The sequence below is a fragment of the Chroicocephalus ridibundus genome, chromosome 3, assembly GCF_963924245.1.
Source record: "Chroicocephalus ridibundus chromosome 3, bChrRid1.1, whole genome shotgun sequence".
NCBI lineage: Eukaryota > Metazoa > Chordata > Aves > Charadriiformes > Laridae > Chroicocephalus > Chroicocephalus ridibundus.
Window position 1 is genome coordinate 41555447 of NC_086286.1, and position 24446 is coordinate 41579892.

Consider the following 24446-nt stretch of genomic DNA (forward strand, 5'->3'; position numbering starts at 1 on the left):
AGCTACAAAAGCTAAGCGAGAGGAGGAGGGCTGGGGGGCATTCCTTATTACAACGCTTGTCTCTGAAAATTACTCTGAGGTGTAAAAAGCTCTCCGTCTCCTTCAGCTGCATCACATTCAACAATGTTTATTGACAGTCAAACAACATGCTGACTATGACTCTGGAGAATCCTAGCTGTATGGACGATCGCCCGATGGATGTCCTTCACTTTATCCTGGCGTTGCCGGTGCTGCTTCTGAGGTTGGTGACTTAAGCGCACTATCTTCCACCACCTACAGTTAAAAAAAAGCCTGTTAATGCAATAGTCATTACCAAACAGACTGACTTCACACTCACACAGATGAAACTGAGGACAGTGAAATGCCGCTTTTCCTTTCAGATCACTGCTGGGTGTAAAGTCAGAAACATACAGTGTACTCTCTGCTACCGATGACAGCCTCTGTGTTTAAGGGACGGAGAAGAGAGTGTTCAGTGTACGCCATCGCGTGCCCCGTTTCTGGTATTTCTGTTCCTGACTACGATTTGCCACCACTCCTGGACAAAGTGAGCAGTTTTACAATGCGAGCTGTAGCCACAACTGGCAGAAATCATCCCATTGCAGTACTTCCTGCACTGACGACAAATGCCCACACGGCGACCCACTCTGCATCTAACAGGGTAAAAGGCAGCGATGAGAGAAAAGCTGAAAGTTCCAGTCGGCAACACTTTGTCCAACTGGCCAGCCCTCACATCCGACAGCTCAACCCTGCACTTCAAGGAACCGCTTGGACTGCCTGAGACAACACAGTATATTCTAAATAGCTCCACCTCGTCTTTTCCCGTTCCCTGTGCTGAGCAAGTATTCGTTCCTTCTAGATCCACGTGAAGATACTCGGGGTTTTACGGTGAGAACAAAAGCAGTAACCGTTACTTATTTCCACGGACTCGGATGGTCGGGATAATTGAATCCACGTGTAAAGACCTTTGCCCAGCCCTCTAAGTTGCAGTGCTAGCCAACAACGGCAGAAGGAAGCAGCCCCTCAACAGCAGTCTCCATAGAATCAGCTTATTTTCTTGCCTCCCACCTCGTCAAAACTTGCTAAAGCGATATATTATTAGCAACACGCCATGCTTCAAAACTAAAGTCAAGAAATACTAGTCTGCGTAAACTTTCCTTTTATGCTTACAAATCTACGAACAAGAAAGCAGTAAGCAGTTTGTCCTAAATTCAGTGAGGGCCCACAAGCCAAAACCAGGCGCTTACATCTACATCAGTACCCACCAGTTATAACGAAAGCAGAAACACCTTCACTGCACTGCTACGGGAATGACTGCGGAAGCTTTGTGACCTGCTGCCTTCTTCCCAACCCAAATTTTCCATTGACTCCCATGAGGGATTTGCGTATTCCCAAGTCCAGCCCCGTCTTCTCTACAGTGTTGTCCTAAATCCCAAAGCCGAGACAAGCTGAATAAGTGAATGCATCTAAGGTCTCTTCTTGTTCCTGTCTCTAGTGAGGGACTGGCGGGTGCTGTTGAAACCCAACTGCTTGCTCTCCTGTTTGGATCTCAACAGGTCCCATTTTAGAAACATCCTCAATTTTAGAAACATCCTGCTGAAGAAACAGCACGTTTAGCAGCTATAAAAACGACAGCATCTTTAAAATCCACCTTGTGAGAAACCGGTTTTCTCCTTCATTCCTGCCCAGGATTCTTTAATTCTGGACAATATTTTCGCCAGAAAATTTGGTCTTCGACGCACATTTCCTGCTTTAGCTTGTTTTCTTACTGGAGTTAATGGCTTTGGTCTTGAGACTGGAAAGCAAGAGGGGGAAAATTTCAGCCTGGTGTCATCCAAGTGACAGGGAATTCTCCCCTCTATTTCCCCCCGCTACAAGTTACCTTCTCTTGAGGCCAGTGCAGGCAAATGGTAAAGCTTGGCTCTCTCTACGGCCAGCTGCCTTTCAATTCGTGGAAGGATCTTGCCATATTGGGCTAATAGAGAATTTCTGGCAACTGCTCTGTCGGTCAAGCGATGATCGCCGTCGTTCTGATGAAGGAAAAGCGGAAAGCAAAAGCTTAACTCATTACAAGAAGTTCATTGCACAGACCACTCCGTGCTATTTCGCATTAGTGAGCCGATTTCCTCTACGGGTGTGGGAAAACACCTCCACTGCACAGAACAGCGGCAAGTTCTACCCATCCGCACACACCGATTTCACCTGGTACTTTTAGCAAAGTGGAAGGAAGACTGGAATAGCAACAGAGCCTACAACTTGAAGTTAAAACAATGCTGGCACTCTGCAGAACCTTCTTCTGATACGCCTGTTATCACCTGCAATTTTCTGATATCACCTGCAATTTGCAAACGACTTACTACATAGCAGGCTTTCCCTTGTTCTTCCTGAAACGCCAGTGCCCTGAATATACGGGACAACTGGAAATTACCCTGGACAACATGATGTGAAGATTAAAACAAGCAAGAAAAAGCGACCTACGCACACCACCTGGCCGCATGACAGTTTTCAAATGCAGGACCTACGACTTCCAAACCACCTTAGAAGTTTGAGTCACTGGAAAACTATGATTCCAGAAAACAGCAAACGCGTCACAAATCCAGAACACAAGTTCACGCTTACCATAAGATTGACATTCATGGATTGATTCAGCTCTAGTGCTGCAATGTAGTTGGCACGCTGCAGATGGTAGACTAAAAGGAATTCTTGATTCTGAACACCAGCACTGGTCCTTAAAAACTTCTCCAAACACTCCTATGAGAAAAAAAAAATCATTCCAAAAATCTGTTATGGCTCTGCCTTTTCTCTTTTCAAAGAGACGATGAACATTCTTCCTTGCTCCCACTTACTTGTTCGGTGTCTGTGAAGGGCAGCTTCAGCAAGTCTTCCATCAGGCCCATCTCCCGGCACATTTCGTACATGTGTTTTAAGAGGTCTTCTAAGTTTGCCTGAGCGGCATGTTGGTGCAACAGACCCCAAGCCTCCACCATGCACCTGTAATTAATGTTTCAGACGTAAAGGCATGTTAATAGCATAACCAAAGAGATGCCCCAAGAGTCTTGTACTCAAAGTTTAAAGGAAACTTAGGGGATGATGATTTCTATTCTTTGTTCTCCATTTTCACAAGATTTGCGTGACAAAATGGTGGGGTGTATTTCTTTACCTATTGGAGAGCAACACAGTGAGGAGAAGCTGCACTTCCCCGCTGCTTGCCGTGGGTGGCCTCATCAGCTGGATGTATCTGAGGGCTTGCCCATGCTCCCCTTGGCACAGGAGGGACTGAATAATTCTCTTGTGCTGCCATGACGCCGTTTTGATTGTAGCGGGATGAAAGAGCAGGGCCAGTGAATTCTGTACAAGTTAGAGATCGGGTTTTAAAATCATTTTCTAGATTATAGCTTTGTACTGCCATGTATCTCTAACTCAACTCTACCATACTTACTTCGTAATCATTGTGATCTAGAAGCCAAAAACCTTCAACAAGCTTAACAAGTCCCCAAGGCATGCCAAAGGCAGTTGCAAAGGAGTCGACTGAAGTCTCTGTCTCACTCGGAAAGGAACGCTTGATATCCAGCAGCAAGTAAATTGTCTGACATCAGGTATCTCATTAAGGCTAATCAGTTTGTAAGACCAAAACTTTATCACATTACCTTTAGAAAAACATAATGAAGTAAGAATATAAAAGTGGTAGGAAGCAGAAAATACATTCAAAACATTGGAGCATCCAACGCTCAATTATTACAGCAAATAAATTCCACAGCTGGGTTTTTCCCTCATGTCCAGCGTCTATAAAACAGTGTAAATTGTGGCATCCTTACAGTACAGCTCAGCTCCGAATGATTAAAACTGGATTTAAACCAGTATGCGGGTCACTCATTGGTAGCGTCATTTTCTCTTTCTGACGTCCGTTTTTAGGGACATCATCTAACAAGACAGCTCTGGGCTATAAGCGTTTCTAAGCCCCTTGCTCTCTAGGCTCCCCTCACGGGTTAGGCAACAAACAGCAAAAGCAAGGCTGTGTATTTCAGCAGCTTAAAAATTAAGTTTCTGCCCCATGACTTTTCTCTTCTCCCTGTTGCTTATTCCGTGTGCCCGCACTTTCAACGGAACCAAAGCAAGCACCGTGAGCTGCGCTGGAAAACCCGTGATTTCAGCAAAAATCCGGTACTGGTAAACCACTCTTAGAAATCCTTTGGCTCTGAAACAGAAATTGTTTTATAACCCATCATGGGTGTTTTAGAAAATTTTAAACGGTGTTTAAATTTTGAGAAAAACTAAGGACAAATGTTACGAAACAGGTCGGCGACCAACACTGAAGAACATTTATGTGCATCCCCTGGAGGTGTAATAAAAATAACTAGAAAGGATACAATTGCGTGTTTGCAGTTTTCTTCAATGCTTTCTAGCAAATAGAGATCCAGCAGTGCCTGAAATGAAAAATTAAAAGTTCTGAAAAAACGCCTGTCTTCCCTAAATCATTGGCTTTTGGGTGGGGTTTGGCGGGGAGGGCGGCCGTTTGTTGTTGTTCTCAGTGAACAGGACACTCACATGCAAACTGGCAGGCGGGTATTTCCCAGTTCCTCCTGCATCTCTCCGCCACAGCTTCTCCACTTGGTCTCCTAACTGGGAAACCATTCCATCAACCATCAAGCAGTCCGAGTCCCATTTTCCTCTGGAACAAAAGGTAGCAAGGATTTGGACAGAGTTAAACACTAATTCCAGCCTCCCGGTGTAACGGCTTTCCTCCAGTCTTCTGCTGACTGCAGCCCTGCCCTTTCATCTCCCGATGGCACAAAGCAGAAAAAGGACACTAGAGGCTCTGTGCTTCGAAGGAACACACGAGCCTGTATGTAAGTTACTTGAGAAGTAAGCCAAGGAAGATGAACTTTGAAGTCAATACCTCCTACCCTGCAGCTTCCACCTTAACTCACCTTGCAGCCTCTTGGTCACAGTGCCATCGCCGAAGCTTGGTCAGGTCTTTATTCAGTTTTCAGTACAATTTCCAAAGAAAAACCTATTATCGGCTAATCCAAGGCATGCCGCCTATGTGCTAGGCAGCTAGTCCAGGAAAGAGAGCTGACGTTAGCAAGTGACTTCTATCCGACAGCCAGCAGAGTGCGAGGCGTGCCAACTCCATGTAACTCCAACCATCTTACGAAATCACACCACGTACTTGGGAGAAGGGGACTTAGGCCAACACAGTTATGACCCTCTATTACCAGTCAAGGACGGAGATGATTGTTTGTTAAAAAACACGCTTTCTTCTGCTTCCAAAACAATTGTTCTGTGAACACCCTGCTTTGCTGAACTGGAGGTGACTGATCCTGTCCTAATCACATGGCCTTTTTCAGTAGTCAGAAATTATACACATTAGCCAATGAATAAAGTAGACTCCCGAAAAATGATGATACCAACCAATGGTACTAAGCAGAGGTAGATAGCACCGTTTTAACACAGGAAAGTAACCTCTCTGTTCAACAGAACACACGTGTCACTGAAGTCAAGAGTATTGCTGGCAGCGGCATTACGCATAGCCCATGCAACTGTTGAGATAAAAGCCATTCCCTTCCACTTCTGAATTTGCCGTGGAAGTGTTCTAGAGTCTTCCTCTAGCTCTTACCTTGATAAACGCTCAAGTTTCTGTCGCTGACCAGTATAGCAGCTCTCAATCAGAGGATAATTGTAGAAAGGTCTTGACAAACGCGTATCGTCATCTACAGGCAACAAAGTAGAAGCAAGTTAAAGCAGTCATATCACACTTGTAAACGAAAATTTTTGCCTAAAGAGACAGAAGATCGTACAAGCTAAGCATCAAGAAGCCTCCAACTCTGAAAGAAGCCAATCCTCTTTCTGCCTTTGCTAAAAGAACTCTAAGAGACAAGACTCAATTCCTTCTTGCCCCAAGTGCCGTTTCAAGGTTACAGTTCACGCAGCATTCACAACGTGTAGGGTAAGCTGAAGTTCACTATAAAAAAAACCACCCAGTTCTCAAAGGGAATGGTTTTAAAACCATTGTTTAAAACAATTGTTTGTGAGACAATTAAGGCTGACAATGGAATTTCTAATCCATCCAACTAAAGAAGGATTTCCAAGGTGTACTTTCTCCTCAAGCAACTGATAGAAAGTTCAAAACATGCAGGTAATGCTCTCACTGTAAAAACAAGCATTCCGGTACTTGTTGTTTAATAGTACTTTGTTTAAAATCTCAAGTAGTTCAAGCTGTGGACACAAGCAGCGCCGTGACGTCAGGGGTCCATTGCTATTCCTAAAATCCACCCAGGAAAGAAACTGCCTGCCTCATTCTACGCCGTGTACTTGACAACCCAGCAAAATCTCAACTTCACCCACAGAACTTCAGCACACCCTGCCACTGAACCAGCACGACTTCTTCCTGACGAAACCGTTACAAAAACATGGCTAAGCATGCGTTCGTGGGAGTCACTCACTGGATGGTCGCCTTGTTACAAACGTATGACAGGTCACGCTTACCTAAACCCTCTGGAAGGAGACCGGATCGACAGAACCAGATGACCACTCGTGCATACAAAGAAATGAGGCCGGTTACCGCTTGCTTATTTGTCACGTCTGCAAAACCTGAAAAAAGGCAGGAGATGATTAGCGTTATGCAATTCCGTTCATTTTCACAAAACTCCCTTCATCCTACTAAACCAAAAGTATAAAAATAGCACATTAGAAATCTTTGTCTTTGCGTTTTTCATGCTGTATCGCTTTCTTATTTGAAGAAAAAACCCACTATCACCACCAAAACAAAAAGCAACCCCTATAAAGAACTAAACTCACTAAAGGCTAAAATAAAAAAAAAAAAAACAAAAACCCCAAAGCCTGAACTACTAAATGCACGCAGGAATAAGACATCTGTTTCTCACGTAGCAGAGATTCTTCTGATAGCAAAGGGATATTCTTTTCTTTTCTCAATAGGCCAAGAACCATTTCTAAGAGAAAAAGCTGTAGAAACTCAAGTAACTTACTTTGCATGTTACTCGTTTACGCTTCCTTCGTATTGTTTAGCAATTTGCAACACGGTGTCTGCATGCAACTAGAACTTGCTAGCTAAGAACTCAAAGGAATAATTTTCAGCAATACCACATTCGGTTGCTGTAATTTCAGCCCAGTTGCCTACTAAGCTTCTCTCTGGATGTAGCCTCCCCCACCCCCTTGCATGAGCTCCACCATAAACTGTTGCCCTGAACTCCATGCGTGTTTTGTGGTGGTCCCAAGCGCTCAGCTTTAAGCCCCTTCTCCCAGCTAAATGTGACTGTCTTCCAATCCTCAAAAACAACAAAAGCCCATGTTGCCACAATTCCAAATCTTAATAAAACATACCAAAGATTTTGTAGCACTACTACAAACCTTTTCCAGTAAGCTCTTGTGCTTCTGTGAGAAAACAGTTTAAGACCGTGCTAAGGTTGCTCAAAAGCAACTGGCAGCGCTGGAGAGACCGTAATGTCTGGGGGTCAATGAAGTTGCAAGAGCCATCAAACAGCGGAACACCTTTTCAAGAATAAATATTAAATCGTTAGCCGACAGAGCAATTCCAGAGTTTCAAGGCGCACTTCAAGGACCGCGTGCAATATCCTATAGCGGCGTATTACTGAGGAAGCTCAATCAGAAAGAACGACTTTAGGTTTGCAGAATGACTACACTAGTACTCACAGATTTGGTCAAATTCTTCCTTTGTAGAGATCACTTGGTTCCATGTCCACTCAAGAACAAACCGTAAATTACCAGCAGACCTTGGCTGCTCTTTAAACAAAGAGAACAAAAAAGAAATGAATCAACAGGCTCCAACTCAAAGAGGTACCACGTAAAAAAACAACGTTCCAAGTATTACCTTCAGATATCCAATGTTTAATGCATCCAGTCAGAAGTCCCACAGAACCTGTCTGGACAGCAGCTGACAATACTGCTTCCAGCTGCTCCTCCTAAACGTAACAGACAAACTCAAATGAGAATCTTACCTACTTGCACCATGTGAACCATCAACAGTAAATGTTTCTTTCTAACTGTATACTCATTCAGACATCACAAAGTCAATCAGGACACAGGCCAGGAATGCCACGTCCTTTCTCTTAATTCCAGCCACAGGCTGGACTGCTCACTGCTCTGAGGAACACATTAACACACTTCTCCTCTGACATTTCAACTTACTGCAGCCTAATTCTAATCTTTCTTCGCGTGCCTCTGCATTACAGTCTTCACGTACTGAGTTCCGACTTACTACGTCCAGAAACATCCTCTGCTAATACGCGTTACACATCTGTGCAGATAAGTTTGCCATCAGGAACGCAGGAAGGGGACAGGACAAACACAACTGTGCAACGTTTGCATGGAAACAGTGAAGCTACGGCCAAGCAGCTTTCTAGACCATAAAGACATGAAGCAGTTCTGACACCCAAAACAGTACGTTGGAATTTTGTAACGTGACAGAAAAGAAGCAAAACATTTACATCCTAATGGCTTAAATGTTAGGCTCTTCAAATACTGTATTATAGTGTAGTGGTAATCCTTACAAGGATAAATCACGGGTATGCACAGACGCGCGATATTAAGTAGTAGCTTATCTCAGCTGGTGTTCTCGTACTTCTCTCAGGTGAGAGGACCCTTCATAAGTTTTTACTTTGGTTTTTGGGATGGGATTTGGTTGGTTGGTTGGGTTTTTTTAAACACATTCAAAAGTATCTTTCCCCTCTAGGCAAAATCATGACATTCAAAGCGACTTCTACACATGTAGAACACACATGTGATATTGCCATCTTTTTCTGAAAACTGGTTTCAGACAAGGAAACACACCATTGGCCAGCTTGCCAAGAAATGTCTTTGAGCTACCACACTGTGCAGAAGCGTTCATGTCCTAACACACGTCCACAAATGTGGTGACGAATGCAGGAGACAGGAAGAGGAGGGCAGCGGGAAGGCTGCTCTCCCCTTCCTGCTGATCGCTCCAGGGAAAGGTTGGTGCATTGCAAATGGAAAACCTATGGCAGGGGGAGTGAAGTCACTGTGGTGGCATAAAGCACATAGAAGGTAGCGAGTGTCATGAGATAAAGGTGATTAAGGTGTTGCAGCTGCAAGAGGGCAGTCTCAGAGCAGCAAATTGGGCTACTGCAGCACAAGGCAGAGGCTACAGAGGTGAAGATCCGCCCGGAGAGGATGCAGAAAAGCCTACCGATGAAGGGAAAACGAGGGCAAGCCGTGAAGAAATTGCCAGGGAGAGCTGACAGCAGTAATCCTTTACCACAGCCCACTTCCTTGGAAGCAAATGATCACGTACAGTGACAGTGCAGCAAGCCGACGTCTGCAAGAGCTCGCATCCCAGTGAGACGCCCCCATCGTCGGCTACTGCACTGAACCACTGCTTTGAGAAACTGACAGGGATGGGGGTTACTCTGGGGGACACATGCGTTATGTTGGGCATGACCAGCACTGACTGCACGCTTCCTTGTGCGCATCTGTGTGTGGCACCGAATTAAGAGAGGGGTCTCTAAAGACAGATCTCTTAGGGCTGTTCCCAGTCAAAGTCACTACTTTGGATCTAAGGATACGGTTACTTCTGCTAGCTCAGGTCACGCCTGTATTTCAAATTGGAGTATCGTGTCTTGTAGCCCCTCCAGCCCTGTCAGACCAGATGGATGTATTTCCCCCTTGATTCCCTCATAGGCACTCACCTGACTCAAACTGGATGGCTGGACGTCAACTGGTCTTGGAGACAGCAAGCCAGCTACAAGACACCTATTGTAGCTCTCCTGAATGGCTTCCCATATTGAAGGGCCAGATTTCTTCAAAAAATTCAAGGTCTGAAACATCGATCGAAAACCACAGATTAAGACAGCATTGTTATTCCGTCACTACGCTTCTGGATAACCTCTAAAAGGAAGAATCTAAATGTTCACTGACACCGTCAGACAGCCTGAACCACTAAGATGCTTTAGGTTAGCAATCTGCGTAATTAAGTCTTTTCTACCTTCTCTGTCTATACACAGGCCTTGCTCTTTCCCTCAACACTGACACAAAATACATTCTATATAAGCTCAGCTAACATGCAACTTCACGCTTTGGAAGATCCTTTCTATGCCTATTCGTATGGAAGCCGATTCATGTTGGAAACATTTAGTGAGCTGAAACTTCACTCAAAATTATCTGTCACAATCTGTGCCGTGGCTCAGAAGTTATAATTTGGCCGAGTTTGGGAGAAAACAAAATTTTCACTCCTCAAACAGTTATGTCATTTTTCATTTTCTCCATTCCCTCCTTTTTCAAGAGAATTGGGGATCAAAACTCTAACTCAAGACTATGCAGGCAGTTCGACTGAGGGGCAATAAAGAAGTAACACCTTTCCCCGCCTTCTACAGTGGTTTTGTTCTTGCTCCTGGAGCAACGTTGCATTCCTTTCTAGACATTCAATCCCCGATCGTGCTTCAAGAGGAGACAACGGCAGTTGTACAGTCCCAAGAGGGGACCTAAAACATTACCATTTGCATACAACTGGCGACAGGATACAATTGCAACTATGCGTGTGGACGGGCAGGATGAGCATGAAACGGTCCCTAACACGGAAAGCAGTGCAACAGAAAACTTTGAAAAGCTACATCTCCTGCCACTCGCAATAAAGATACAGTAAAAGATCACCTCCTTCTGGAAGCCGGTGCAAGTCATGTGAACGACTCCGGAGGTCAGCAAGCACGTACCATCTGCAGAAACAGGGAACGTTTGACAACCTTCCGTACTCTCACAGTTATGGCATGACCAGTTTACATTTTTTACACACCGGTATCTAGAAACATATAACTGAGTGCTTTGAGCTTCAGTTCACAGTCATTTCAGGCTATAACCAGCACCACTTCACCGGCTACATTACAAAAGCACCAAAACTCAGCCGGCTGTCAGATATGTTCCACAATAGTAAATACCTTGTCAGTACAACGTGATCAGAGTTGGGTTTGGGGGGGACTGGGTGTTTTTTTGGGTTGGGTTGGGTTTTGAATGACAAACAATGACTGAACAAGAGAACCAATGAATGGCATTTGACCTCATTTTAAGCTTATCACTCTCAAAAGCAGTGAAATACCTACCAAAGTTATAGTTGCCTGGATGAAAAAACCGCTCAGGTGGTGGATAAGAAGGAGGAACTCCCCGACTTAGACTCCGCTCATGGACCAGAATATCCAAAAGGAGCTTCGGAGAAGTCACGCTCCCTACGGTATCCAGCGACCACAGTGCAAAATAGGGGCACTCATGAGGGAATTCTTCCGGCCTTAAAGAAAACAAGCGCGTAAGCTAAATGCCGACATTCAAATGAATTATTGGCAGGCATATGGAAAACTACTGAAGAAAAATCTACCTTAGCGAATCTGGCATTTGAGCAGAATACCAGCGATTAATGTCAAATACACCCAGGTAAGTAGATGGTTTTCCCTGACCGTACGTATTCACTTGCCAACTGAAGACTGAGACACTGGTGTCAGGAGACGTGACTGTAAAAGACAAGACGTTGTTTCTGACTTGTAGAAAATACGATAGATCCGATAGTTTTAAAACACCACTTTCTATTTTGGCTTCATTCTCTTCTGTCACTCGTGAAACACAACACTTCCTAAGAGTGATTACAGTAATTACGGAATAGCAAACATCTCTGTGATAGGTTTCAGTCACACTGCCCCTTTTTCTTGTCCCCTCGTCCAGATCACTGGTCAAGATACTAAAGAGAAGTGGCCCCAGTGCAGTGCCCTGGGGAACAGCACTTGTGACGGGCTACCATCTGGATGCAGAGGCGGACATCGGTTTGAAGAAGGGAAAAAATTCTGGTAACATTCCTAAGCAATGGAGAGTTTGAACTTCTTGTTCAAAGATGGCAGCTGGAGGAGTAAAACGACTGACCATCATCATACAAACGGCCCCACCATACATCGCGATAGCATGTCAGCAAGCATAAAATAAAACCCACTTTTTCCCTTAAAGAAGTCCCACATAACTTAAGCATCCATTTTTTCTTCGTAAATAATCCCAACAATCTAGTCTATGCAGATAGGCAAGACTTTCAGACTGTGGGGACAGAACAGCATTCGTTGCTTAGGTTCCAAAAGCACTTCTTTTAAAATCACCAAACACGGACATCAGAACAAACCTTCATTTACGCTATCCTCTCCGTCAACGTCGCTGCGGAATTTTTCGACAGTCTGGCAGCTGATTAATTTAGTACTCATCTGGCCTCTCAAGGGAAAGACTCCACCCGTGAGATCTAAACTGAACTTTTCGCCACAGTATTGCAAACCCTGGGGGAAAAATCAGAGAAGACAGCAAAGGTCATTCTAAGATAAAAACATACATTATGGCTAAACATGAAAGACAGTCTAACAGAATAGGCTTATTATACTGTGTATTTCGCATGAGCCTCTTTCTGATGGTAAATAGAAACTACGCCTGACATGCAAGAGAATGCAGTGTCAAATCGTAACGGGTAAGTTTGGCTGTAAAGGCTTTGCACTTTTTCAAAATTTAGAATTTCCCTAACATTCTTCAGATCTAAACATGTTTTGCAGAATTCCTTGCGACATCCAAGAATGTTCTTTATAAAAATAAATATATCGCTACAAAGAGATATCTAAAATGATGCAACACACATGCATGCAAAGCTCTTTGCTCCATGTCTTGATTGCAGAACTGATGAAGTTAGAGAAGCCCCAGCAGCTAAAGCTGTCAAGAGGTATTTTCTATGGGCACACCACCAGAGTGACCGTGCACCCCTCTCTAGTTACTGTGAGAACTTCATACTGATTAGCAATCTTCTTTCAAGCCACGTAAGCTATGACAGCTCCTCCTCTCATCTTGTCAGAGACTAACGGGTGAAATACCCCTCAGCTCCTCACCAAGCACAGCCAACAGCAAAAGGGAAAACCAGAAAGGACACGGGGTGCACGTGGCCAAGGCTTTTAGCATCACGAATTACTACACAGTAAACAAACTAATTTTGAGATACACAGAAACCCCGGCACGATTGTGTTGAACCTCTGATAGTGCCATTTTTTAAGTAAGCATGAAGTGAAATACCGTCTTTCCAAATACAGCATTCATTCAAACTGTCTACCATACAACACATGAATGGGTGTACTGGGGACAAATAGCAGCTCTATAATTAAAAAAAAAAGAGGGAAAAAGAAACCCAACCCACACAACCCATAAACTGATAACGCCACATTCTACCCAGGTTTCCTAAACTTGCAGAGCTCTGAAACGAACTGGCATGAAACCACACATTCCCGTATGATCTCATAGGATACATCTAATTCACCTAATCTGAGAAGAGGCGAGCTTTCTCTTAATGATTCCAGGAAGTGTTACAAATAAATATGAAGGTTGTCTAAAAAGAAAAATTAAATAATTAAAAAAAGTCTTTCATAACTAAAAAGAAAATGCTTCTGAAGCAAAGCAGTGCATTTTAAACTTTCCACGCCGGGCAAAGTCATTCTAAGGAACTCCATTGTATGGGAGATGTTAAGTAATGACTCCATTGACTAGCAAAACACAAAAACAAGTTTTCAAACGAGATGCACTGCTCAAACTCTGATATCAAAGTAGAGAGTGTATACTCTGCCCATCCGCAAGCATTGTGCAGAACGAGGGTAAAGATGCGCTCTACGATCGTGATTTGATGCACCAGATTTAGCAACTGCTGCGACAGTACAAAAAAGGTCTTTGGAAGCATTACTTAAACATACCTTTCTGTTTAATTACTTAAGCAGACTTAAACCAGCCTTGAAGGCAATGGAGACGAGAGTTTGACACGCATATAGAAAAACACAGTACCACATGTTCCATAAGTCCTATTTGTGACTCTTACCATGACACACAGTCAAAGAGGCACTGCTTCATAGCCTCAAACCTAATTCCTGGAACAAAAAGCACTGCTGTATTGAAAAAGTCTTTTGAGCTCCTATGAACTCTATCCAATGAACAAGGATCAACAGTAGATTCCTCCTTCTTTACTCAAACTTGGCCTAGCAAACGGGAGACACTTAAATTTTCTACCCCTGAAGATGGACAAGAAACTTGACTCAGACAGCCATGCAGGCAGACAGTCATGTAGTACTAACCAATCTGTGACTACAAGGAAGTGTTCTGAGACTAAAAGTATCCGCTGTGGAGCACAGGTCCCGCACATCAACAAAGATAAAGAGATAGCATCCAGCACGCGATGAATCCCTGGAAGATCCTTCTACTTGGTCACCGTGATAGATAATGCATTTTAAAGAAACACCACCTTTTCCAAACACCTAACCTCTATCTATGCAAAAGCAACAGTGCCAAATGAGGAAGCACCTTTCCTACACATAAGCAAAACACTCAAAATCTAAATTAATCCAAAAAAATCAAAAGGCACAGTCCCTACAAAAACCAGCGTACCACGATACAAGAGTCACCCCTGTTTCGTTCCATAGCTATTGAGAATATGCAAGAGAAAGTACCAAATCAGGAGGAAAGACGTGCTCTGAACTAAGATTACTGTCCCCTCAAAAAGATTTTGGAAGACTTCCAGGCGTACAACTGAATGGAATTACACATCTAACAGATGCGCCTTGTCTCTGTTAGCTATCTGAGATACAATGATACCTCACATCTGTATTTTGAACGCATCCTCCTTGGAGCCAGATCTAACATTTAGGTACACTCTACCAAATTACATATTTTCCTGGCTTTAAGAGTAGATTGAATAGGTCACCCAGCCAAAAAGAAGAACGAGTTATCTTTACAGCTACTAAGTGTCAGGATCAACACTGAAGAGACACTGTAGGTGCATTTCATGTGAGAAGTCCGGCTGACAAAGCTCTAAGGGAAACCAAGAATATAAAACTGAAGATCAGCAAAGACTAGAGTATGACTGTATTTTAAGAAAGGGAGAGAGACAGAAGCTTCTTCAAGTCCGAAGCTTGGTTAAACCAAGCGATTCAAGGCCCAATCTTCTCTTCCTACATGCCATTCGTTTGGTATTTCAGAATAATTTTATTTGCAAAAGCCGCGTCCTCTTCAGGAATTTCATTTATACGGGCTCTTTGCAGATGGATCTAGCTGGAACACACGACACTGCAGTATAAAATGGTACGCCTTCTTTCCAAAAGGTATGGACAAAGGCCGTGCCCAAGAAGACTCAGCAAAACATGATTATTTTTTCAGCCAGCTCTGAAGTTTGATGGTAAATCTCACCCCTGTAACTCAACTGATACTCCCTTAGAGAAAATTACTATTGTCTGCTTTTCCCACGCGTGCACCTCTTACCTCATACATGACTTGTCCTGAGGCCACGCGTTTTCTGTCGCCAAACGCTAACTGCAGCAGGTGTAAACTCACCACATCACCTTCACTGAAAAAGGGATAAATTATGAAATTTGGTTACAAAGCTGCTTTATAGTCCTCATCGTCGTGTTAGTAGACCTAAATGTTTTCCTAATAGCATGCTCCTGCTGAAAAGAACACCACCTCTTCCCAAAACATGATCATCGGCCACATTTAGCCACTGAAACATGAAGGAGGGCGTTTTGACACTAACAGCTTCAGGGGCAAAAGCCAACCGTACAATTGGAAAGCTGTAATATGTTGTATGGACTAAGAATTGTTGGAAATAGTTCTTCACAATGAAGAGTTCTCCATCAAAACTGCTTTGAAGTCAAATTTTAAAAGACTGCCACTCTACCAACAGCTGAGCTGATGGAATCGCTTGCTGATGCAGACAGAGAGATCTCTCTGCCCTTCCCTTACCACCAAAGTTCCCCTCCCCCTCTTGCACACTCTGCACCCTTCCAAGTCCGATTTGATTCAGCAGAACAGCAGGAACCCATTGGCTTTTCTGCTGAATCGTTTTCTGCCCGGGGAGCTGCACTGCCTCACCAAGGCTCCACAGACTGCTGACGCTGGCACAAGGCCATCGGCAACACTGTCACCGCCGCCTTTAGGGGCGGCAGGCTGTTGTGTGGGCACGTCTGGTGTTCTAGATCTGCAGCCTCAACTGCTCCTAGTGGTATTTTAATACCACGGTGTGACTATCAAACAAATGATGAAGCGGTCATCGAGGAACAAAAGCAAACCATTTGAGAATGCGAGCAGAAGAATATGGCCACTGTTGCTTTGCCTTCTGACAGAAGGCAGGAACTAGTAGGTCCCTCTTCACGTCTGGTAAATCCTGTAAAAATTGCATTCTAAGTTTAACACCTTCCGTACCGGAAAGAATCGCAGACACACAACAAATACACATGTTCAACTGTATGGGAACAAATATCCTTAAAAAAAAAAAGAATTAATTCAGTGGCTGATAGTTAAAGTTTTTATTCACCTTTCCTGCGTAGACTGAACAGCCCACAAGTAGCAACAATTGCGAGGATCATTCTCAGGCTCTTGAAAAGTGACAGCATAGACAGGAATCCTCCCTCCTTCAAGCTGAGAGTGGTGCCTACAGGTTTAGGGGAAAAAAAAAGCAAAACGAAAAAGAAAAAAAAAGGTGAGCCTAGTGGCCCAAACACAGGTAGTTTCTCGTTTCGTGGACTACGTCAAGCATTGTTCTTCCTGACTTCTGAACCTTATTTGTACCTCCACACTCTACTCTTGCCACCTAATTATTCCTCCACTGTCTATTTATGCATCCAACAGCTCCTGGGGAGTCAGTGCAGATCTGCTGAAGGGAATCCCGACCAGAAGTTAGCCAAATATTTCAGGTGAGATTGCTCTTTCGGCCAAAGCTGACATGCAGGAAAGAATACATTTTTAAGGCACAGGTCAGCTATTGAGTTTTCATGTCTCACTAGTTTCACCCTGGACACTTTAGAGAATATCGGCACCAAAATCACATCACTGACATACTTCAGCCTTTCAATGGATGCCCCAGTTGCAGTAACCGGTTCTGAAAACCCCAGGAAGCATGCTTCCCACAATTCCTCAATCCACAGGCACAATAAGGAAAACAATCCTAGTCCACTGGGGAGAAGGCGGACCACTTGATCCAGGTATGACTGAAAAGTTATGTCAGAAGAGGATTTCTGAACTTGCCAAGATTATACTCATACTCATGTCAGTCCCTGAAAAAGTTCTCTTTACATCCACATGCTTCCTTAAGCAACAAATCGAGAGCCCCACACCTCCAGGCATGGCCAAGTGTAAAGGCCTACTTACTCTCTCTTCAAAGTTTTCATATTCCAGAGCGACAGGTAGCCATCCGAGAAACCCACAACGAGCTGGTTGCTTCTGCTTATGTAGCACAGGGCTGATACTGCTGTTCCGGAAGCATTTTGTAGTTGAAAACAGAGATGTCTCCCTTCGCTGGTCACAGTTTCTCTTCTTTGTGCAACTTCAGCAGGATTTTTAGTGACAACTTCTAGATCTACACACACAAAACCAAGCAATAAATGAATACGTTATGCCATTTAGGCTGCATTTTAGGCACTGACGTGACAACCCCTATCATCTAATGCTACCGTGCCAGGCAAAATAGCCATTTATGCAACACTTTTTTTTGCCATTTCCATTACTTATGTCTTCAAAGAACATAAGAACTCTCGGATCAGACAAGTATTCTCACTCACGTTTGAAAGCTAGGTAAAAACGCAACCTTAATAACGTAACCAAATTCTTCCTGGACTCTGAAAAGCAGGAGTTTGGGCCTCGTGATGAAATTTGAAGTGGCACCTCGTGTTTGAAGTGGCACCAATTGCTGAAGCTGCTGTTGTAATAGCCAAAACGGTGTATGCAATCTGAGTACACCTATTCGAGATTTCATTCATCCAAATGCATGGGTGTTGGTAAGTGGGGTTTATTTTAAAAAACAAGCCCAAAATTTGCCCCAAGTCAATTAACACAAGCAGAAGAGCATTCCCGGGAAACAGGGCTCCTCCAACACAACTTCCTACCAGGCGGCCGCACCGGCTCACGTGGCAAAATTCCTACACCTCTCTGGCAAGAATCATAGTGGCACAGGGATCTTGGCGGGAGGGGGCATTTACAACACTGCGAGGAGCAGTCAGACGCTCCCAGGTTTAATCAGGTCAGGACTATACGATGTCAAACTGCCACCTGTAACCAGTCGTCAGAAATGTCTGACACAAGGGTCTTCAAAGTGGGATGCATACTGTTTCGTTAGAAGACAGAAGTTTTCTTGCGTTTAAATTCATGTGGAAAAACTGCAGGCTTACCCAATGCTTCGATATCATTCTGAGTGCAGGAGCAATCATCCAAACTAAGGTCAACCAGAAGCAGATGGCCAGCATCTGTAGCCACTGCTGCCACCCCAAAGAGCCATCGCAGACTCTGATGGAGGTGCTGAGTGCTCACGCTGGGTCCTCCGTGATTCGCTATGGGTTCTATAGCGGTTACCTACAGGAAAACTACAAGTTACTATTTGAGCTCTTTGACAAGCTCAATAGAGAAAGTAAATACAGGAGCATCAAAGCATTGTTTGCCATTAGATCAAGAAAAGAGACAAAGACAAAAAAGCCCCGTACAAAAACCTGTTACTGCCTTCCATTTACTAGATTTCCTGCGGGTAAGTGACTTAACTTCAACTTACATGGGGCATTCTATTAGTACAGCTTAGCAATTTCCATTTCCTACTTCGCAGTAATTAACTGGAGGAAAACACAGAAAATCAGTTATACGCAAGAAACTTTATCGTATTCAAGGGGCTTAAGACAGACAAACACAACTACATCGAGGTCTCCCACCGCTCACAGCCCACCAGCACCGCGGTACAGTCTATGCCTTCTTTGACAAACGGGCGTTAGGATAAATCAGGGCTCCAGAGTCAGACGAGGCAGCGGCCAAGTTGCATGGGAGACACACCATTTCCATGGGAGCGAAACGTATTTAGAAAGCGTTGAAGGGAGAGACCAGCTTAGTAAAATTCACACTAGTCCGCATTTAGAAGAAAAGTAACAACCACATAAAGGAAAAGAAGCTTTAAATGCACACCAGCGCTTTCACGAATGTTGAGAAAAATGTTAAAAGCCAGCCTAAAGCAGCAGCTTCTCAGATAAAAAGGTGACTCCACCTAAAGGAGGAAGCGCACACTGCTCTCTCACGTGCCCAGCAGTCTGCACGCAACTGTCTCACAAGGCGAAGACAGACCTTTCAGCACACGTTGCAGCACATCCCAGGACAACACTGACTGCTAGAGCAGAGACACGAGCACACAAAGACTCCTGCGCTAAAGCTGCACGTATTTCTCTCTCTCAGTCACCCCAATACGAATGCTTACTACTAGTCATCACACTGTAGCATTACAAACAAACAAAACTCCACCTGTATTCTAGCAAGTCAAACCAAAGCAGCTGATGGAAAGCTGGCTAAGAAGTTAGTTAGTTAGTTAGTTAGTTAGTTAGTTAGTTGTTGCAGATTCTAAGATGATAAAAATGAATCTTGATGTTCTATTGACTGCCACCGATTCTTGTTTACATTAAGATAAGAGGCTAGGGGACACACATCATTTGAGTTTCTGGGTTACAGAAGACAGAAAACATCAGCAACATTACACCAGTGTGTCCCATCTACACAAACACACTAGTCAGAGAGCAGAGATTCAAGGACTGCAGGCTGAAAGGTGACCTCCCAACAATCTGTCAGATAACTCACTAGAGGCTCTTTTTTCCTCTCCTAAGTCAACAGAAAAATGTGTTCTCCTCAGCCTGCTTGCTAGGCTGAGATTCAAGGCAATGTGTCGAAGTCATTTACAGCACAACTATGGAATTCTGAGCCATTTTAAAGACGGTATTTCTGATGGAAATCAAGCAATTAGGGCCAAACAAAGGTGCTTTTCAATGCCTTTTTGCGGAAGGAGAGAATCAGGTAACTCTGTGCTCTACAATAAAACCAGAAAACTTGTTTTACTCTCAGTAAACTCCAACAATAATGGCACATTAAGCCCAAGATTTTACAGCAACACCGTCTTGACTGGATACTCTCAAGTGACAGGATGTTAACGCACGATAGAAAAAATACCTCCTACAAAGAGACGCTCCAAAGCTTGTCCTAAAACAGGCCTACGCAGCACCTAACAACATCAAAGCTTCGTTTCTCCAATTAAAAAGTACCTACCCTCCCGGGAAGAACAACTGCTTTAACCACTCTTGAGAGTCCAAGGTCGTACAGACAGAGAACGCTTCCCTCTGCGTCTTCCAACCCAACCAGCAGTCCAGTTCTCTTCTCCCAGGAAAACTCCTTCACCACACGAACAGTGGGAGGCTGTTCATTGACTCCACTGAAACGGTACGCAGAGAGCCGCTCTCCTGTCACACAGTTCACCACCTCAAGGTGAGGACCACGTGCCAACCACGCCAGGCCGTTTCTCCCTGTGAGAGAAAAGAAAGAGGACTGAAGCAAATGTCCAACGGAAGACTGAAAACAGCTGAAAAAAAATCACAGTGCCTGCCCCTTTCCTTCAATAAACGTACCTAGCAGAGGAAGACCGACCTACCTCATTCTAGTCAATGATTCAAAATCACCCGTTGAAATCCCCAAGCAATCCCTCCTAAAATTAACCACCTTGTTATTTTGCATTTCTACTTGTCATTCCCGCACCGAAGAATCTGGGTTGTTTGCGATAAAGATGACAAGGTCCTGATCGACAGCCTTTATACCATATTCGCCTTGGTTTTGCTAGAAATGATCTAAACGCATATGGGAATACAAGTCTTAGAGCGTAGAGGAAGAATCGAAGGCATTTTGTTTCACTGAACTACTGCCAGCCCAAAGGAAGTATGAGCTCAATTCCTGCATTTACACTCAGGTAGATAGATTCCACCTGGTCTTAACAGAAGCCTAGACCTCCAGATAGGCACCCAGCTCTACTGTCACATCACCTGGAAAGTCCACTTCAAAGTTTAACTATACTCACGTTTTAATATTAGCATTTGTCATCGCTGAAGCACCCTTTTTGTTCTCTCTCTCTAAACAGGATGCCTCTTAACAGCACCAACCTGACACAGCTGATACGATGACCTGAGGCTTCAGGTAGCCTCCAGGCAAGAACAGCTTTATACCGAGACCAAATTTAAAGGAAAATGCTCACCTCCAGAAAACCTCCCGCACAGCACAGAGCCGAGGGTTCCCTCATCTTCCCCAAGTGCCTGAAGAGTCACCTCTGGAAACTGCAGCAGACTGCTCGTTACCTCAGCTGTTAGGTCTTGCATTCTTCGCTGTAAATACAGGAAAAAATTGCACAACTAGACTCACGTCAGCCAGAACTATTCTTGAGAGTGACAGAAGTTTCATCAGTATGCAGTGAAAAATCCCCTAGACATCACCTCTAGCTCTTTTCCTTGCAAATAATGGCACTCGGGAGACTTTTTGCTCTCCCAGCAGAGCAAAAGGAGAATCCTTTGCTTTTCTGATGCCTGTGAGATCACCAACAAAAAGTGACCCAGACGTATCCACAGAGAAATAACAGGAAAAAGCCCAATACACTGAGTTCAAGTCTACTCACACAGGTTAGGAAGATGGGAGCTGAGAAAAATCAGATTTTAAAAAGCTTCTCAGTAACAGGTACAACTTTCCATTTGTCCTTTCCCTTGATTTCGTACTTTACCCTTTGTTACTTATTGTCAGTTGTCTTCTAGCAGCCAAAATTACCATTGGTCTTCACCTTAGGTACTTATGACTTCCAAACTATTTCCAAAGAAAGGAGCGTACCACGAGTCACAGGCTGAGGATAGATTTTTGCATTAAAAAGCTCCAAGAAGAATAAACATGGAGAAATTACATGTTCAAGCAGAATCACATTCAGCCAAGTCAGGGTTCAGGGACGTCAGTTTTGACTGACGGTAGTACCTGAAAATCCGTTTCAAGGGCCAACAATGCAATGGGCTTACTGACGAAAAAGCTAAAAATATGGCCAGCCGCAGCTGAAGAGATGGTTTCACAAAACATGCTGACTTCCCTGCCACCAAAAGAGAGGACTTGCTGCCGCCTCCCATCTCTCCATCTGCTCCTTTGTTCTACTACCGTACTCCTGTGGCTCACCTCGCACTGCCTTAACAGTGCCTTAGAGCACTTTAGGAGCCAAGTTCACTCCCTGAGCAGGCAGGAAACTCACCCAGAAAAGCAGGTGGTGTTCCACCAGCTTCGAGAGCTCAACTGCCTTGCAGAGACAACCAGCAAGCATAAGAGGTGGCACAAGGAAGGAGGCAGGACCACGCATCGGGAAGAAGGAGAGGGAATTTGTCCATCTCCTTTTTGTGGCAGTCAGCCCGGGCTGCTAGCTCATACCCGGGTGAAACGGCACACTCAGTTTGCAGGGAGGGCTAAAAACCCCTTCACTTTTAGAAAGGACACCACCCAGGACACAGTCAGGCATCTTTTAAGGCAACTTTTAACTCCCTCTTGCACGGAGAGACTCCCTAGCTCTCTGGGAAAGGCTGCAGCTGACAGGCGTCGTTCTTTCATTCCGCCAGAGGTGGAAGCTAAAGTGATTTCAGGGAAGGGTTATAAAAGGGTTTATAAAAGTTATACCAATTTTTGAATTGTTGTTCATGACTGGTTCCATGACATTTTCCCCAGAGAAACAGGAAGCAACTCACAAGCACTGGAGGAGCAGCAGATGGAAAAGTCACTTTCTGCACTCTCGTAGTCGTCAGGTTCAGTGAATTTGCACTTTGCCGGATTTTACTCCTGCAGAAAGAGGATTTAGCGAGTGAGTGAGCAGGTGATTTAGGGAGTACCACCGGGTCAGGTCTTTCCCGCTTAGGCAGAAAGCCTCCCCGCTCCCGGCGGTTTAGGCAAAAACCCTACATTTCATCCAAGCCCTAAGCTGTAGTCTAAAAAGCCACCAGCGTGACAGAGACGGTCTGTACCAGAATCCTACAATCGGCCTTTTTTCACTCAAGTGCAGCCTACAGATTGTCTTGCCGAGTTTGTGCAGATGCTCCACAAGCACAAAGCTACAGCAGAAGGTGAGACGAGGAAAGCATTTCAGCTCTCTACCCCAACAGCCCCCAACAGCGAAGACCCTGTGTCTGATGCAGACCACAGATGTGACATCCCTCTCCATGAAAAAACAAACAAAACCAACACAGATCAGAACTTGACGCTGGAGCCACTTTACCCAGCTACCTCCTGCGGTTATTCCCCAACACGACTATACTTCCCTTCAAGAGTTGCAGTTCCCGTCTACCGTGGCGAAGCTCGCAGCAGTTCCCAAAGGCACTTCTGACCTTACGCTCTTTTTTACCTTGCTCGGTGCACCTGGACAGACAGACGTAGGCGCTGAGTGTCTCAGGACAGAACATACACGCAGCCTTCCCAGCACAGGGAGACAGTGGTGAGCAAGGCACTCCCAGCACACCACACCGCTCGCCTCTCCCAGCACGAATTCCAGAATCCCAGCACGAATTCCAGAATCCCAGCATCACAATGAAGAGAAAGGCCTTCCAGAATCACTGGAGGTCCTCTGGTCCAGCCCCCCTGCTCAGGCAGGGTCACCTACAGCAGGCTGCCCACGACCGTGTCCAGGCGGCTTTTGCCTATCTCATTCTGAAACATACTTTGACAAAGAGCAACCTGACAAGCCCAACTGCAAATGCATTTGCAACACGTGCAACAGGCCCGGCTTGTTGGTGACTCTCTCCTGCCAATTTAAGGCTTCTCTCCACCACACAAGTCAAGCAATACCACACCAGCAAAGCCTTGTCACCATTAGTTCTCTAAAACTGTATCCGACAGCTTCCTAGGTAGAAGGCACAAAATTAACAGAAGCCTGATTATGTTCGTTTCACTGTCTTAACAAAGCAAACCCCAGGCAGATCAATGCAGGAAAACCAGTTGATGCAGCAGGTGAACAAGAAGCTGTCCTCAGCAGAACAGGGTACGGTACTGTGTGCCCAAACGCCTGTGCCAGCTGCCAGCCAAGACCGATACAACCATCCAGAGGGAGCACCTCAACGACCCCGGTTAGCCATACACCCCACACAGGGCTCAGCATTCCCGACAGAATTAAGTCCCTAATTTTTATCAAACCCCCATCATTTTATCAAACATGATCAGGAAGCAATTATTAGATCTGAAAGACTGACGCCACGCTTCCTTTCTATTGGCAGAAGTTCCAGACCTGGAGTCACGGTTTATTAAGGAAGGGCAGAGAGGGGCGTGAGTAACAAATCTTAAAGATGACAAAAAGGGGAAAACATCAGACTCAGAAGACCAGAGGTTCATGGATCTGGCCGCAATGCCCGTTACTGGGAAACTCGCCTGAGCCACAGCAACGTACTGGTGCTCCCACTCCTTCCAGGCTTCCTCCGGACGGGACTCCCACGTGGCCTGTGTGCTCCGGATCCGCCACTCATTCCCAGCCAGCAGAAACTCTTCTCCCTCCTGCCTGCAATAGCCTTACTTACACTGGGTTTGGGCTTTTGTCTTGATCAGCACTTGATAAGGGAACTGACTCTGAGCAACTGGATGTGCCCACGCCA

General features: G+C 44.7%; 1 protein-coding gene across 1 annotated transcript; it reads right to left on the reverse strand.

Moving 5' to 3' along the window:
- Window positions 1-1655: 1655 nt before the first annotated feature.
- On the reverse strand, window positions 1656-21173 carry LOC134513828 (protein ELYS-like; the record flags this gene model as incomplete). The annotated part of the gene is made up of 24 exons (XM_063331002.1): window positions 21053-21173; window positions 20080-20333; window positions 18183-18363; window positions 17167-17374; window positions 16334-16450; window positions 15283-15367; window positions 12137-12284; window positions 11354-11486; window positions 11085-11266; window positions 10642-10703; window positions 9681-9809; window positions 7847-7937; window positions 7669-7758; window positions 7366-7506; window positions 6484-6588; window positions 5615-5708; window positions 4543-4666; window positions 4365-4421; window positions 3437-3583; window positions 3158-3345; window positions 2844-2988; window positions 2617-2748; window positions 1880-2027; window positions 1656-1792 (listed from the first exon to the last, which is right to left on the reverse strand). Coding segments are annotated over exons 1-24 (3219 nt in total), but the record flags the coding sequence as incomplete, so codon positions are not given.
- Between the last annotated feature and the right edge of the window lie 3273 nt (window positions 21174-24446).